The following is a 17,102-nucleotide window of genomic DNA, read 5'->3' as shown; positions in this document are numbered from 1 at the left end:
CAAAATTATGGACCTTTTGAACTAGAACAATGAATCTGAAAGTGTCCAGAATAAATAGAACAGACTGAGGGAGGACTTACATACTGAAAAACCTAAACTCACAGATTATCTTTGACATTTTTGAGAGTATTTGAGCTATTCCTTCAATTGGAATGATCCTACAGAAATATTAAAACCCAAATAATTTTAGGAACAGCAGAAGAAATAAATAAGTATGGAAGAAATAAACAACTACACAATGTAAGAATTCACTAATAAAATGCCCTTTTTAATAACTTTTTTTTACAAGGAATCCATCTATACACTATAGAAAAATAAACACCACAGACTTTTTGCAGCTTACAATACAGCAATGCAGGCACACTTCAGCTGTTGACTTAATTTCACATGAGAATGTAAAATATTGCTCTTAGTGAAAAGTAAGTCCCTCTTAAAGTACTAAAATATAATAAAAAGAGTCATATAAAAATCTGCTGTAAAAGCACTGCCCTTTATTCAGTTGCATGGGAGATGGCAAGTGCCTCTGTCGAGTGAGGACCAACTCAGAAGAAGCAGGAACTTGCAGGACAGATTCCATAAGTGTTCCCATCACTTTTTAAGGTTTTTCTGATGAGGTGAACCTAACACTTGCCCTAAATTAAAAAAAAAACAAACAAACAACAGATCAGTATTAGAAAACTGCTTGTATTATGAAGCAACAGTGCACAATTAGCAGCATGTTATTTCCTCAAAACACTTCATATGAGCAACACTGAAAGCAATTCCCATTTTCATGAGGCACCTAGGAGCAATCCCAAACAGGATTTGAAAGCCTAAACATCTGCCAAAGCAAACCTTCATATCCTGGGACCAGTGCTCCATCACAGGCCTGCTTTACCCCCAGTGGCAGCTCAATTGTGCCACTCCTGTGGTTATTTCCTAGACCTTGCTAGAAAAGGTCTTGCCACTGATTAGATGTCCTAAAATTCATTAGGAACTGGGAAATCACTGGGCTGACAGCACTGTTCTAAAGATTGCAGCATCATTCTGTAATGCCTGGACATTATTGTCCTGGTAACATGGAAAGAAATGACAGAAACAATATGCACTTTTCATAGAAGTGTTGTTTTCACGGTGTCCCAGCTGTGGAGTACTTACTCCACACTAGGAATCAAGCAAAATGTGTTACTTCCATAAAGGCTGACAGGTTTCAAGTCTAGAATCTGTTTGTCTATCTGTATCAGCCATGCAGCTGCAGTATTTGGGGAAAAAACCCAAAACAAAAACACCCACAAAGTCATGGTAATAAAAGTTTCTAGGTCAAGTCCTGCTGAGAACAATGTCAAAGTTCCCAAACTCTTCAGGATTTCAGGATGACAATTTCCAAGTTCCTCCTTAGGACAAGGAGTTTCTGTGCTATAACCAACATGTAAGAAGAGGAGGTAATTAGACTAATTAAACTAAGTAAATTTGGTCTAGAAATTAGGTGGAACTCTTTTAAATAGCAAAGCTAAGTGCCACTACAATACTTCGTGTGCTCTTTTAATAAATCTTAGAACTAGATGGCTGTATTTACCAGCCTCCAAATTTATTTTTTAAAATCTGTTATGAACATAAGGAAGTGATAAATAAGGGAAGCATTACAGTTTGTGCTGCAGAGAAAGCCCTGCTCAGCTATTGCAACAGCTATCTTTGAATTTAAAGCAAATTTAACTCTATACACACCTTCATTTAAATTGCAACACTTGCTTGTTTAGATTTGGGAACAGGAGGGGGGCAGAAATCACATGAAATTATCCAATCTTATCTCTTTCACTATGAACTTCCAGAAATGCCACTCTTGGAGTAGTCTTAGATTCAGAAAGGCTTCCTTTCAGACACTGACTGTTGTTACCCCCCAAATAATGATAATTATTCCTTAAAATGATGCTCTTTATTGGCAACGGGTACAAAAAACCTTGTGAAAAGCAGTCCAGACTTGCAGGAGCTGGGAGGGGTAAGGAAGTGGCTCTTACCTGGCTGCAGCCCTTGCAGCCTTTGCTGAATCACCTCCAAGCGATGGATATATTCTGTGAGTGACTGGTCAGGATCCTGAGGTGGCACAAGGGACTTTCCTGGAGCTGAACCTGGGGACGGATGCAATCTTCAAAAGAAAACAAACCATTTTCTACTTCTCATGCTATACTCTCAAATATATCCAGAAATTACATTCATATAGTCAGGAATTCTGGGCAAAGAATCCCCCCTTCCATCTGTACAGCTGTTCCTGGAAACAAGAGCAGCAGCAGGCATCATTTAGCCTGCCTTGGATCTACATCAGACCTGAGCCACCACTAGTGCAGTCAAACTGAGCACCAGTCAGGGCTGCTGTTATTAATATCCTGCTCCATATCACACAGGTGACTTTTCTTAGCAAGGCTGTCAGAAACAGACACATGCCACGACAGAGGAATAGGGTGGGGTAGAATTAAGTCTTTTCGAAGTGCTGGAGGTCTCAAACTCTCCAAAATGTTTTGCTAAATTCCATGCAAACCAGAAGACTACCTAGCTGTCTGTGACAAGCAGTCTGTCCCCCCCAAACCATTCAGCAAAGTTAAAAAAATACAATACAACACAATAATTTGAAGCATCTCCCATCTTTGCACTGACCTGTTGTGTGAACGGGAAGAGGACTGTGGGGAGATGCTGATGAATCTTGCAGCACAGCTGGTTCTGTGGCACAGCCCTGTGTCCTTGTCCTGGGTAGGGGGAGAGCTGACAGGAACAGCTGGGGGCTGCTGCTCTTTCAGGACTTCTGTTCTAGCACCAGAGGCTGTGGTAAACATGAATTATTAAAAAATATGCACTAGAAACCACGGAGAGCAGGCTATCATAAACACATCAAACAGACCCAAGAAAATGACAACAGAGCATGCTTAAGTTGGGTTTCAAATGCAGGTAAATACACTTTCTACAGCTAACTCCTTTTTTTGGTTTGTGTGGGGTTTTTTTTAACCATATTTAACAGAATTGTGATGCTATTTTGTATTGAGGTAAAAAGTTCAGCATCTGAGGATTCAAATTTCTTAGGAATCATACCACAGTGGGTTTATGTACAAAGGTGGTGGTTTCTTTTAAAGTATTTCCAGTAACTTAGAAACAGTGAAAATTACATAGTACCAGGTAATGAAAAAGACACTATTTAATCTGAATTTTGTTTAGCATTGAAAAGGCACTAGTAATGGAATTTTACATTAAGGGAAACAGCTCCCCAGTATTGGGTGCTGCATTAATATGTTTGTTGGAATTCTTACAAAGGAATTCTTACACCAGTAACTCAAAGGAAGACTCAAGTGTTCCTCAACTAAGTCAAGCCCATATTGACCTGCATCAGACCATCTATCCATCTACTCTATAGATGGAGAATGGCAAAATAAACAGATTTTCCCACTTCACTTTTGTTTTGAAATGAAGCATATCACTGAAGAGAAATTAGAAAAAAACCAATGTACATGTCCAAACATGTACCTGTGTTACCTCCTATACTGTGAGAGATGCTTTCACCCTGTGTGCTCTTCCTGCCAACTCTGTTCCACTTCTTCACCAAAAATTTTAACCTTGGTAAGAAAACAAATTTGTATAAGACTTAAAAATAAGTAGAAATACATGAAATTTTGTTATTAGTTGGTATAGAATCTTTTAAACAACATAAGTAATAATTGTTGTGGGAATGACAGGAGAATTCTTCAAATTCAGTCTTTGGAATGCTGGCTTATCCCATTTTACCCTGCAATGATCTTTGAACTGCTGAAAAGACTTGGATGTTTTGGCTCTGCTCCTATTCTCCAGAGAGCTCTTCCTACCTGAGAGGAGGAGTTTAGAGGTTACTGCACAAATTTGGAGGTCCTGCAGCCTTTGCTATTATGCTGTTCATGTCAAAGACTCTGTGTCATCTCCTGATAGAAACTTGCTAGTTATCACTTTAACTGGACAACAAAATTGCTCAGAAATTACCACCCATTACATTTAAAAAAGCTGTTTTTTATTAAATGGGCTTGAAGCCACTGGGACATGGCATGTTGTTCCATGTACACCTAGCAAAACCCATTTGATAGTGACATCACACTCAATGAAACATGCTACTGGATTCCAGAGAAAACCATTCCTGACAGATCACATTCTGATACAAGGCAGAATACCCAGTGAGACCAAGGAGATAAGGGTCAGCCCCAAAGGGATCCAGTTTGTAATGCTGTGCAAATACATTGCACTATATTGGGTACCACTCAAGTAGCTTTTTTACAGAATTATGGAATGGTTTGGGCTGGAAGGGATCCTAAAGAAGCCCACCTTGTTCCATCCTCCTGCCAAGAGCAGGGACACCTTCCACTATCCCAGGCTGCTCCAAGCCCCGTCCAGCCTGGCCTTGGACACTTCCAGGGATGGGGCAACCACGGCTTCTCTGGGCAACCTGTGCCAGGGCCTCCCCACCCTCACAGGGAAACATTTATTCCCAATATCCCATCTAAATCTACCCTCTTTCATCTTAAAGATGCTTGTTTCAAATCTTTAGTACAGCTCAAACTCAGCTAACAAGCCATGCTTGAACCAGCTCTGGAGATGGCGTCTGCTTAATATTAACACAGGATAAGCCACAGGAACTAGACATTTTTTAAGTTTCCAAGAAAATACCACATATAAGAGACAGGAAGTGTTTTGGGTTTACCTTGAGATGGCAATGATGGCTCTGACTGCACACCTGAACTTGGTGAAAGGCCGGGAATGTGATCCAGAGAGCTGCAGGTCTGCAGGAGAAGGATAGATTCCCATGCGGGCGATGAGAGAGAGAGTTGCTTGCTCACAGTCCTGAAACCCACCAAGCAGCAGCAGGAGGTATTTCTTCTGATAAACCAGAGCCTTTCTAAAGCTCTCTGCTCGAATGTACTTTCGATATAATCTCTGCAACTGCAGAAAGAAAAAAAAAATTTCAATTTTTTCACAGTTACTGTTGCAAAAACCCAGCCACAAACAAGGTGTCTTCAGGTCAGATGTCCAGACTGAGGACACAAGGACAGCCAAAACAATTCTGTACACTGCTAAAACCCACTCAGATTTGGAGTGTCAGAACTCTTTAGATCTCCTGAATGTTTTCAAGCAAAATTGTCATACTCAAAACTCCAGAACAGTTTAACTCTTTATTAAAGAAAATACATCTAATAAAAAAGAATATTAGCCAGAAAGCATGGTGGGAGAGATGCCTATCAGATTTAATTACAATCAAATTGCCAGAAAAATAAAAAGTATTTAAGATTAGTCAGGAAGGATTAAAAATAATCAGTGTTTTCTATTTTCATGCTTAAGACAAGAAATCCAAGTCTCCCTCTCATTTAAGAGTGGAAAGAAATTCCAAAGATGCAGATTACCTTTGATGCAAGTTCCTGTCTAAAACTGAGAAAATTCCAAAGGAATGTCTCTGATGAGGTACATACAGGGAAACTTTCTAATTTAAAATAATCTATCAAACTGTTCATCTAGAAAAATCAACCTTTTAAAACAGCAACTGAAGATTACAGCAGTAAGTGAAAGATGAATGCCATAATCTGACAGATCCTTTTTACCCCAGCAGACCAGATTCAAATGATACCCCCTGGCTGTAACTCTGCTGGCTCTCCAAGCTCCAGAGAGCTCCTTTGTTGGGTCTCCCCACAACTTTACCTTAGGATTGGAAGTTTCTGTCACTGGTTTGTTTTCAATTTCAGCATTGGCTTTAGCTAGCTGGGATTCTGCCTGTTTCACCATGTTCTGCAGTGTGTTCCTCTCTCGTTGCCAAGCCTCTCTTTCCAGCTCTTGCACAGGGTCAACATCACCTGTAGATCTCATCTAAAACAAAAACCTAAAGGAAGTGAGCCACAATGGGTTTTGCACATTACTTTCACAATCAAACATCTCAAACCGAGTAATAACCCAACTTTATGACAAATTAAAACATAATAACAATGACCCTGAAAACCAGCAATGGCAATCAGGTACTAAATAGCACAATGGGAAACTGAAATGCATAAAAAGCCCTTCTGACTTTCATCTACATCCACAGGCAGCACAGAAATAGTGAAGGTGCCTGTGTACATGCAAAAACAAGTTATGCATACAACAAAAACAAGTTGTGAAAAATTCTGAAAAAAATCACATGTTCAATTCTGACAGTCTTGCTATCCAGAAAAGCTGTGGCTGGCACATCCCTGGAAGTGTCCAAGGTCAGGTTGGACAGGACTTGGAGCAACCTGGGATAGTGGAAAGTGTCCCAACTCATGGCAGGGAGTGGAACAAGATGGGATTTAAGGTCCCTTCCAGCCCAAACCATGCTGTGGTTCTGTGAAACTGAGTTTTGTGCTAAGTCGTCCTTATAGGAATGACACCCAGGACTCCAGCTCCAATTCTTCACAGAAGTTCTGCCTTTGTAACCCTCTTTGTATCAACTACAAATTTACTGGTCATCACTTACATCAGTGCATGATGCAGTAGAAGTTGCTTTTTTAAGGTAGTCGATGTTTTATCCCTTGAAATAAAATCTATACATTAGGGAAGCCAGTACAAACAACTGACCTCAGTTTCTCCTAGGAACTCATTTCAGTACAATCTGTAGTATCTGAAGGAGTTCTACATGACTCATCTACATCCTTGACTTCCACTGCACCATTTGGCAGCTGATTGACCAGACACAGATTTTCCATGCTGACATTTTGCCAGGCTCCCTGTCTGATACTCTCCAGTTTATTGCAATTCAAGGGGGGAACAGCAGAAAATTCCTTTGGTTTCCTGAGCATTTGGTTCAGTAACTTAAAGGAAGGAGAAATTAGAAAAATCAAAGCCTGAAAAGAGAGCAGAGAGGAGGGATTGTTTGTGCCCACAGAAGAAAAGCTATTGAGGTAGAGTTCTTGCTCCTAAACTCTAGAAAGGCATGTGTCTTTAAAGTTCTCAACTGAACGCTTTTTTTGTTAAACAAAATTTAAGTCAGTAAACTTGAGCTCATTTATTTTTCTGTGGACAGTCCCCAGAGGAGGGAATTCCGCTCCAACCACAGTTTTGTCTACAGCTGACAGCTCCAAAGGTGTGTGAGAGGAAGGCTTAATCACAATAATCCCGTGGAGAAGAGGTTGCATCCTCCTCCTCAAGGCTGGAGATGATCCATTTCACAACCACTTGTGTGGCTGCACAGGTGACAGAAGGAAAATACTAACTGCATTTTGTAAGCTTGCAACATGCCAAGGCAGCTTGTCACACATCAGACTTGTGAACAGAAGATACAAAAACCTTTTCACCCATCAGTCAGTCATAGATCTCTGTCTATTGCAAGAGTTATCTAACTGCAGTTAGATATATAACTAACTGCAGTTATCCAGGGAATCAGATGGAATCTAAAAGTTATGCTTTTATGTATTTTGTATGAATAGACTTGAGCTTGGTCTTTGGTAATCCTTGGGTTTAAGATATTTGCAATACTACAAACTTGGGTCAGAACAGCCTGCCTGAGATTACAAACCACTATGGTGCTTTTTGAAAAGTACTTGGCATTTTGGTGTCTCTGGATGCATAGAGAAGCTCCAGCAACACATCCCAAAGCTTGTGATCCTGGGACACATTACATATCTAGGAAAAAAATGCTCTCAGAAGCAGACTCTGCAATGCAACAAAACACAGTTGGACATTAATATACGTTAATGTTTTCCTTACCTGAGATGTAGGACGAGACAAATCTGATTTTAGTTCCCTTAAAGTCTGCAGTAAAGAGGCTACAGCTTCTTCATTTGATGCAGACCAATCATTAACTGTTCTGTTAAGACAGAAATACCTTTTCAGGATCAGGGTGATTTGTAAGAATGTTAACACACATTTAATTGCTTCTTCCCACTATGTGACCTTTAAAGTTCTGAGGCTTTACTTATGCAATATTTGCCACACAAATTACTGCAAGTACATAAAGAGAAGTGAGCACGTTCTGTTAATTTTTAAGAATTAAAAGAGCTAAGGGCTCTCAGTCATGACCCACACAACTTAAGAAGCAGGATGGAAAGCAAAGTGCCATTTTAGGAACTCACTTATCTAGAGTTTTATATATGAACTCATTCAGGTGCACAGCCACAAAGAGCAGCTGCTGCCTTATCTTCTCCAGATGTTGTTGCTGCTGTTGCAAGTGGGGCTTTTCAGTTTCTTTTGTCACAGGCTGTGTGGCACTTCCATCTTTGCTTGAGGTACACAAGAGTTCCTCCTGACAGTTTGGAGCTGGAGGATTTCTTTCTCTTTCTTTTAATACTGCCAGTATTTCCTGCAGTTCTTTAATTCTTTGTTCATCCCTTTGGTGTTGCTGTTCCAAGTTTTGCTGTTTTGAATAGAGTAAGTAGTAGTTAATTGCATCTTATATATATGCACTTATGTGTCACCACACCTAATTAGCATATCCATCATCTGGGTGTTCCTTAACTGCCAGACCACTTCTGGGGGAAGGCCTAGAGCACTACTTTCCAGGGCCACCAGAAGCCATTTAATGACACTGGAGTGGGCATTGTCTGCATCCAAGGAGAAACCCAGGGTGAAACCAATACTGTCTCAAGCCATGACTGGGATCCTAGCTCGAAATAAGGACAATGGTATAGAACCTAGTTTGGTTCCATCCTGCATTTAAGCCCTAGTCATCCCCACCTGTGAGCAACCAACAATTCCCAGCACAGGCAAACATTTAAAGATCAACTTCCATCCACAATAAACCCAGACACAAACAGCTACGTTTCAGAAAAGCAGGACAAGAGCTCATTTAACAGAAGGAAACATTCCAATTGAAGAACACCATCCAGAAGGTTAAATCCCAGTGTGTGGCTATTTCAGGGTAGGGCAGAACACTCTCACCAGTCTCTCCTGGTCTCTCTGCCAGTCCTTCTGTTGCTGTAGCTCTGTCTGTTGCTGCCGTTTCTGCTCTCTCTCCCTCTCCTCTTTCCTGTTCTTATCTTGCTCTTTAAGCAGCTTGAAGAGTGACTGCAGTTGTTCCCAGTCAACTTTCAGCTTGACCTCTTTCTCCCTCTGGGCCTCCAAGGAACGGATCACCTCTTGCTTTTGTGCCTGAAGAGACTCCAGGGTGGCTCGCAGTTTGTCACTGACCTCCCTCTCCTTCTGGGTTTCCTCGCAGCACATCTGTACCTCAGCCTCCAGCTGCCTTTTGGACACGATGGCCTCTTGGTGCATTTTCTCAATAACAGCAGCAAGCTCCATAGTTCGGGCCCTCTCCTCTTCCAGCTGGGCCTGGAGCTCTCTGACAAAGGCTTGTTCCAGCAGCGACTCCCTGTGCTGACAGGAAGCACCTTCCTTCACTCTCATCGTCAGCTGCTCTGTCAACACACGCTCGTGATTCAAGGAATCCAGGAGCTCCAAGGAACGATTTTTCTCAGCATCCAAGTTCTTCTGGAGCTCCCGCAGTTTGCTCTGCTCCTGGGACAGCAAGGCTTCGCAGCGCGAGTGCTCGATCTGCAGCTCCTTGCGGAGGTTGTCTGCGACTGTTCTCTCGTGCTCCAAGGACACTGCCAGCTGGCAATTCTGCACTGACTGCACATCCAGGGCAGCCTGCAGCTCCTGGGCACAAGGAGGGGGACAACACATTAAGATTCTAGCACAAACGTTCATTTGTGGGACTGGCTGGTATTTAGGAGCTTTCAGCCTCCTATTTTATCCAAAAAGATGGTCAAGACTTAACTAGAGTAGTTCAAGTATTAAAAACTTTAAAGTTAAGTGGCAAGTGTCAGAAAAATGCTCTTTAGCAATATGGCACCAAGCAACAAACCCAGAAATTATCATGTTAATGTATCTGCCAGTACATTATTCCTTCTTTGACCCTCATTAGGAAATCACTACTTTTTACATCATTCAGTCCCATTAATAAGCAATATCTGAAACAGCAATAATCCTGTTGTTTTAAAAAGAAAAATCTAAGCAGTAAGAGTAGATGTAAAGCTTCAGGACTTGGAGACTGATAAAAACAATCACAAAATGGTATGGGTTGGAAAGCACATTAAAGCTCATCTCATTCCCACTTTTTTCCACGGGCAGGGACACCTTCCACTCTCCCAGGCTGCTCCAAGCCCTGTCCAGCCTGGCCTTGGACACTTGCAGGAATGGGGCAGCCACAGCTGCTCTAGGTAGTCTGGGTGCCAGGGCCTCACCACTCCCACAGGAAAGAATTTCTTCCTTACATCTTATCTAAATCTACCCTCTTTCCCTTTAAAATCCTTCCCTAGGTCCATGCTGGGAGCCTGCCTTTCTTCAGAAAGAAAGGCAGGAACTGAAGGGGCAGCACAGGACAGTGCAGACAGTCAGAGCTGGCACTGCTGGCCAAGCAGGGAGGTCTACCCTTACCTAGCTAGCACCATTTGTTATCTCCTAGAAAGTCAGGTCAGATGCTAAAAGGGAGAAGCTTTCCATAATGGGGCTTCAATAAAAATCTGTGAATGCCAGACTAATCTGTTGAACAGCTACCCCCAGGTAAAGCACTTTTACCCTTGCCTTGGCTACTCTGTCCTCCTTGCATTAGCAGTTTCTGAAAAGGAGGAGGATGGTAGCAGCATTCCTAACCAGTAATGCAGCAGTAACAAATATCCCAACAAAAATCACAAATCCAAACACCTACCAGGAAGATGACAGGAGAAGCCAGACTACAATGAAATAGGAAACACAATTCTGACTCACTCAGGGAATTTAAGTAGGATTGTTTGGAATTATTTGAGAGAGTTCAGTTTTGGGGTTTAATAAATGGTTTATGTTAAATCTTCCTCCCTTTTCATTTACTGTAGGCTTTTTACAAGCACTGAGTCATTGCTATTACAATCTTGGAGAGAAAGCTGTTCACTTTTTTCTGTTCAATTTAGAAGAGAACAGGACAGCTTTGGTTAACCTCCAAAAATACATATTATATTGAAAAGGCTCCACTTACTCAATGCCAAACTTATTTATCATTGGGTGGTTTGCTTCATAAACTCAGAGATCATATGCCTCACACCCTCACGGTAAGTCTGCTCTGGAATTAAGGGTGCAGCTACACAGTTGGAGAATCTGGCTGTCCCTACTCTGCAAGGGGGAAATGGAAAAGCAAAAGAAAACACTAAGATGATGTGGGGAAAAAAACCAACACAGCATTTGACCTTGGTTTATTTCTGCATGTGCAATTAATGAAGGTAACTGAAAGCTTTAACTCTGCGGGGATAAAAGGCGCTGTGCACATTCAGAAAAGGTTTGCAGGATTTCACAGTCACCAAACAAGAACCAGTGCAGGTGAAGACTGCACAAATAACCTGCCAGTTTAAGTCATGCCCCAGGGGAGCTGGGCGTTACCTCCATGGCCTTTGTCTTTTCATCCTCTGCTTTCCTCTGCTGACGCTGCTGTTCCTCAAACCAACCTCGCAGCTCAAATCGCTTCAGCTGCTCAGCCTCAAAGTCTTCAAGTGCAGCTTCCAAATCCTTTCCTTTTTTTTCCAATTCAACACTGCAAAGTTCAAAACGACATTTTGATGTTCAGAACAGAACATGCTTCACCAGAATCACAAGGAAGACATTTCGGGTTGGTTTCTCTGAGTTTCTATTGTTTTGTTTCTTTAAGGTGGGTTCTATTCTTTCTAAAGAGAGTCCGTTTTCAAGTCACAGCTAAGTTAGCATCTGAAAACATTTACCTCCCTTTAAGTCCAGCTAGAATTGCTTGATTTAGTAACAATTAAGAGATAGGTTATTTATCCTGGCAGAGCAAAGCTGTTGTCCTGCAAGACCAAAGCAAAATATTGGCATACACTAAGAAGGGAGTGGGAAAGGAACATACCCAAGATGACAGAATTTAGTAAAGAAAATATAACCCTTAAAAGTGAGAGACCTTAGTTTTCCTCCTTGTGTTTCCAAGTGCTAAGCCCTTTATGGATCCAATTAGTATAAAGCTCTTTCAGACCTGCTGATAAATCAGGCAAATGAATACATCTACTTCTCACCGTAAATTATTTATTTCCCTCTGAAGCTCTTCCAGGGATTTCTGCAACCTTTCATTCTCTTGCTTACTTCCAGAAAGCTCTGATTTCAGGGATGCTTTTTCTTGATTCAGGAGATCACATGTTTCAGAGGCTCTTTTCTGCTCCTCAGAGAGGGTGCTGTGCAAGTCACTTACAATAGATTTTTCCTGCTGAAGCTTATATTCCAATAATTCAACTAGGATAAGAAAACACTAATAGTTATTTATATTACAGAGACCTTGACAATATGATATCACACTAATTCAGATTAGGAAGAAAAACCCAGCTGTATTGAAGAGTTCTTGTCTGAAGAATTCATCTCTTTTCAAACACGAGAGGAAGCAGCAAAAAGATGCACAAACACTGTGATTCTATCATTGTGAAATTCTGTAATATCACTAATGGATTTTAAACCTTATTAAACAAACTTATCCACTTACATAAACATTTTATGACAGGAATCACTATATAGAACCTGTTGTGCCAGCTCTGTTCAGGACAGTGAGTTAAGAGAAACAACTCTCCCTAAATTTGGAGGTTCCTGTTTGGTAAGTACTTAAAAATAATTAATGTACCTATGCATACAGTACTATGTAAATAAAATTTGTAGTAAACTTCTGGATTTCCAGAAAGCCCTCTATTGGAGTAGTGCATATGCTATTAAATGGCTGAATCCTGAATGATAGTGATGGAAAAACAAAAAGAAGTAAAAAGCAGTATTTTGCTTTGAAGAGAGATTTATTTTTCACCAAAGCCACTTGCACTTGTTTATTCATTACATAAAAGGAACCTGCTGTGAAAACCAAGTCTTGCTTATTCAGTCAGGAACATGGTTTAGTAGTGGGCTTGGCAGTGTTTATGGTGGGACTCCACAGTGTTCAAGGTCTTATCCAGCCTAAATGATTCTGTGATTCTGTACTAACAAACATGCAGATAAACAATTCTCTGTAAACAAACAGGGCTTTCACTGTCCATGCTGGGTTTTCTCCATGTGTACTCTATTTCAGTTCTGTTGCTTCGGGTTATTTTACAGTTTCTATTTGCTTTTCACAGATTTGTCTTCACTACTAACATAAGAAAGAACTGCTAACATCATAGGCAACCTGAGCGTATTCAGTAAAACAGAGGAATTGTACAGCACCTGCTTCTTTGCAAGACAACTTTTTTTTGCCTTTCACCTTAGAGGCAAAAGGGAACTGCTGTAGAAGACAGAAGGAAGTGAGAAAGACAGAAAGAATTACCTTTCCTCCGGAGCTGGTGTTCCTGTTTGTTGCCATGATCTTCAGCCTTGGTGAGGGTTTCCTGAAGCTGCTGCAGCTTCTCCTGGTTCTGGAGATGCGTCATGCGGAGCTGAGCTCGGAGATCCTGGATTTCTGAGAGCAGGCTATTGCGGTCCGAGGAGAAGAGGTGCTCCACAACCACCTGCCTCTGCTCCTCCTGAAACAAATCGAGGCCTGTTCAAGCTACAAGGCTATTTCCATATCTTCTGCAAGGATAAATAGTAAGGAAACTCCTGCAGTACAAGTTTTGTACAGAAGCACTCAAGTTACCGAGTTCACGCTTCACATGAATGCAAAACGTTAGCATTAAGAAAAAAAGAAAAACCCCACTTCACTTGCCTTGTCGAGTTTATACCTATCAATTACTACAACCTAGAAACTAAATGTTACTGCCAAAAAAGTCCCCAGATTCAGAGTTGGTTCAATAGATGTCCTTTGCAAGAGAGGTCTGTGAAGTTCTAGACAACTGGAAGGAGGGAAAGAATTCAGCCAAGTATTTCCTATTCACTATCAGTCTTTCTTGATGCCAGCTAAAATAATCAATAGGCTTTGTAACAACATGTACAAAGTTCAAGAAAAAAATGCTACCACTACAGAAACTATAAAAGCTACTGATCCCACACCACCTGCATTAACACACAAGATTTAACAACAGAAGCAATAAAACTGAAAAATATCAAAATAAAGGAGAATAAAGAAGTGCAGCACACTAAGAGCTTTTCATACTTGTTGTTTCATTATATACTCCAGCTTTTCCCCTAATGAACTTGCATCACCAGATGCAGGATTGGAGAAGTGAGACTTCAAGTCAATTTGCATCACATTTCTCTCCTTCTCAAATACACTCTGTACTGCTTGCAGAAGTTCTCCTCTCCAGTCAGCAGCAACACCTGATGTCTCCTGTAAAATATTTTTTTTTTAAATGCCATCTCTCTCAACCTCTAACCCAGCCTCTTTCATACTGTAAGAGTATATTTGTTAAGCACTTTTACAAGTGTTCAAAGAGTACTGTCCTTTACTCCTTAAACATAGATATATACACATAAACAAGCCTCATAGCACATTATATATATAATATACATTTATATATATACACAACCTGGTTTCCTTGCTTTAAAGGGTATTTTATAGCCATACCTTGTCTCCTCTGTCTGCCACCTTGCTGAGATAATCCTTCAGTGAGTGGATAGCATCCAGCAGGGATAATCCCTCCTTCTGCCAGCTCTCCATTGCCACTTGGGTCTGAGGGATGTTCTTCAGCTCCCTAAAACCCAAGGGATGCTCTGACAAAGCCAATATTTTATGGCTCTCCTCATACACCATCTTCAGCACAGTCTGAGAAGAAAAAAAAAAAAAACAACCCAAAAAGATCATGTTAAGAAACAGGCATCAGCATCCTGGCAGTGTAAGAGTAGCATGGGACAGCACTGGACAACAAAAGTGAGGTGTCTGTATCAGCACACTAAGATGCAATTAAGCATAAATGATTATTTATGCCAAAGCGTTGTACTTTACCTTTGTTTCTGAACCATTTAGCTAACTTTCCTGGGAATAAATTAAATTCTATCAAGTCTGAAGCTATGTTACTAAACCCCAGTGATGCCAGAAAACTGAATTATGCATTTAGACAGCTTTGGCTTAATTTAGAAAATTATGCACAAATATCAACGCCCAAAATAACCAGTTTTAATCATTTGCACAGTGGAAATTGTTTCCTCTGACATTGTCAGGCCTAATAATATATTTTAAATAAATTCCCTGTTCACAAACTATTACATCATGCACAGATGTTTCCTGGCCTCTTTTCAAGGAAAATCACTGGAGATTTAAATCCTTTTCTTACACACATCTCATCAGAAATATCCCAGCCTTCACATGGAGCTGTTTCTTATTGCTATGCACTTGTAACAACAACACAGAGTACTTTTATTTAACTCTTGATGTTCTTTCCTTGCACTTATTTTTAAATTACTTTTGAGCAAACTTGAGTTGCTTTTCTGCTTTTCTGTTTTACTTTTTTTCCCAGTAATCACTGGAATTAAAACAGTGATTACTTCAATAATCAATGAAAACCTTCAGTCATTATCAAAAGCACAGTAAAGTGTTCAAGCTAAACATTCAGTACTAGAATATGCACTCAGATCTTACAGCCAGTCAAGTTCTAGACTGATGCCCCACAAAAGAAGGAAAAAAAGTCTTTCTTAAGGTAAAATGAATTTCATCTCTTCCACGAAGTCTCTGACACAGAATTTTTTAGACACAGAATGACAGGATGGTTTTCAGTAGGAAGGGACTTTTCAAGACCATATCTAGTCCAACTCTGCTGCGACAGGCATGGGGAACACCTTCTATTATTTCAGACTGCACAAAGCCCTGTCCAATCTCATTTTGAATGGATTCTGGGTGGACTTCTAGGGATCCACCACCTCTCTGTGCCAGTGTCTCATCACAAGAAGTTTTGTACTTATGTCCAAACCATTTAATGATCTTACTGGGCAGTGAGGTGAGGCTGAAAGATCAGTAGTTTTCCAGGGTGCTTCTTATTAAGCTTTTTAAAAATGGGTGCGATGTTTCCCTTTTCTCTAGTCACTGGAGACTTCAACTGATTGCTGTGAATTTCCAAAAATGGAGAGTGGCTGGGTAATTTAAACTACAAAATTTCCTCAGGACCCTGGGATTCATGTCATTGGGTCCCATGGACTTAGCTATGTCCAGGTTCCTCTGGTGGTATTGAATATGATTCTTATAATATGAGGGACTTAATTCCTCCAGTCCCTTTCTCATCTAATTTAAAGCTTTCCTTATAGGTTTGGCCAGCTTATTGGTGGAGACACTCTTGCCCCACTTGGGTGAATTCCAAGAGCTCCCAACATTTCTGGCTTCTCAAAGGTAAATCCATGATAATACAAATGCACCAGCTGCACAGCCAGGAATTCACCTCTGTCCTGGTCCCCTTCCTCTGACTGGGAAGATAGAGAATATCACCCACGGTCCCAAACCTTTGAGCTGTCCTCTTACAGTGCTGTTAGACCCTACACAGGTCTGTAGGGCTCACTCAGCTTGGCAGCCTCAATGATACCACAAATACAAGCTGCTGGTAAGCAACAAACTTCTCTAGAGGAAGTACCTGGATGGCAAGAGGGTGCTTCAGCACCTCTCAGTAAGGAATCTCCCATTACTAACACTTGATGTACTTTTCTGGTAGCACTGGTTCTCATGCTGGCAGATGGTTTCATCAGCTTTGCATGTTTGGCTTTTCCTGGATCCCATCAGTTATTCCATGTGTTCTTTCTTCTCCAACCCTAGAGCATCATGTCTCCTATTAAGATGGGGGAAGGATCTTCCTTCTGGCTTGAGCCGTGATAAATGCCCAGTCTCCATCTTGTGAGTTACCTGTGCCAGTTAGCTTGAGTGAGTTTGAATACAGGCTTACCTTCCCCTTTACACAAGTCTTTCTCCATGGTGCTAGGCAAGCAGAAGGAAGCAAATTAGGAGGCAGCATTCACTTTCTAGTTTCTTACTACTTGAGAACTCACTGTAACCTGCTGTATTCTCTCATAGGTGACAGTTTCTCCCTTTCTGTAGCTGGAATTTCTGAAGTGGCTGAGAGCTTGCTCAGCAAACCAAAGATTCTAGTCATATACTTTCTTCGAGTTTCCTTACTGACTAGAGTAAGCACTCACTTCTCACTCTTCTGTCTATTCCTCATGTTGCTTGAACTGGCTCTGACCTATCCCTGCACAGCTTGCAATGGTGTTTCCACAGCTCTCCATCACATGAGGATAGCAAGAACAGGCAGAGGAGCATGATGTCAGCCAGCCATGGCTGCTTCTGA

At 41.0% G+C, this 17,102-nt stretch overlaps 1 protein-coding gene across 1 annotated transcript in view; it reads right to left on the bottom strand.

Moving 5' to 3' along the window:
- Positions 1 to 222: 222 nt before the first annotated feature.
- PCNT (pericentrin) overlaps positions 223 to 17,102 on the bottom strand; it is a 69,433-nt gene continuing 52,553 nt past the window's right edge. The window contains exons 41-54 of the mRNA XM_062506669.1: positions 14,405 to 14,602; positions 13,994 to 14,167; positions 13,229 to 13,424; positions 11,970 to 12,183; positions 11,329 to 11,479; positions 8,860 to 9,576; positions 8,055 to 8,335; positions 7,690 to 7,789; positions 5,674 to 5,838; positions 4,685 to 4,923; positions 3,487 to 3,575; positions 2,629 to 2,791; positions 1,995 to 2,122; positions 223 to 632 (exon numbers count right to left, since the gene is read on the bottom strand). Of these exons, the coding sequence (XP_062362653.1) occupies positions 589 to 632; positions 1,995 to 2,122; positions 2,629 to 2,791; positions 3,487 to 3,575; positions 4,685 to 4,923; positions 5,674 to 5,838; positions 7,690 to 7,789; positions 8,055 to 8,335; positions 8,860 to 9,576; positions 11,329 to 11,479; positions 11,970 to 12,183; positions 13,229 to 13,424; positions 13,994 to 14,167; positions 14,405 to 14,602 (2,859 nt within the window). The 3' untranslated portion in view covers positions 223 to 588. The remainder of the gene's footprint in view (positions 633 to 1,994; positions 2,123 to 2,628; positions 2,792 to 3,486; positions 3,576 to 4,684; positions 4,924 to 5,673; positions 5,839 to 7,689; positions 7,790 to 8,054; positions 8,336 to 8,859; positions 9,577 to 11,328; positions 11,480 to 11,969; positions 12,184 to 13,228; positions 13,425 to 13,993; positions 14,168 to 14,404; positions 14,603 to 17,102) is intronic.

This window comes from Cinclus cinclus, chromosome 21, assembly GCF_963662255.1.
Source record: "Cinclus cinclus chromosome 21, bCinCin1.1, whole genome shotgun sequence".
In the NCBI taxonomy this organism is placed as follows: domain Eukaryota; kingdom Metazoa; phylum Chordata; class Aves; order Passeriformes; family Cinclidae; genus Cinclus; species Cinclus cinclus.
The sequence above is the reverse complement of the archived record's forward strand: the minus strand, read 5'-3'. Positions and strand labels throughout refer to the sequence as shown.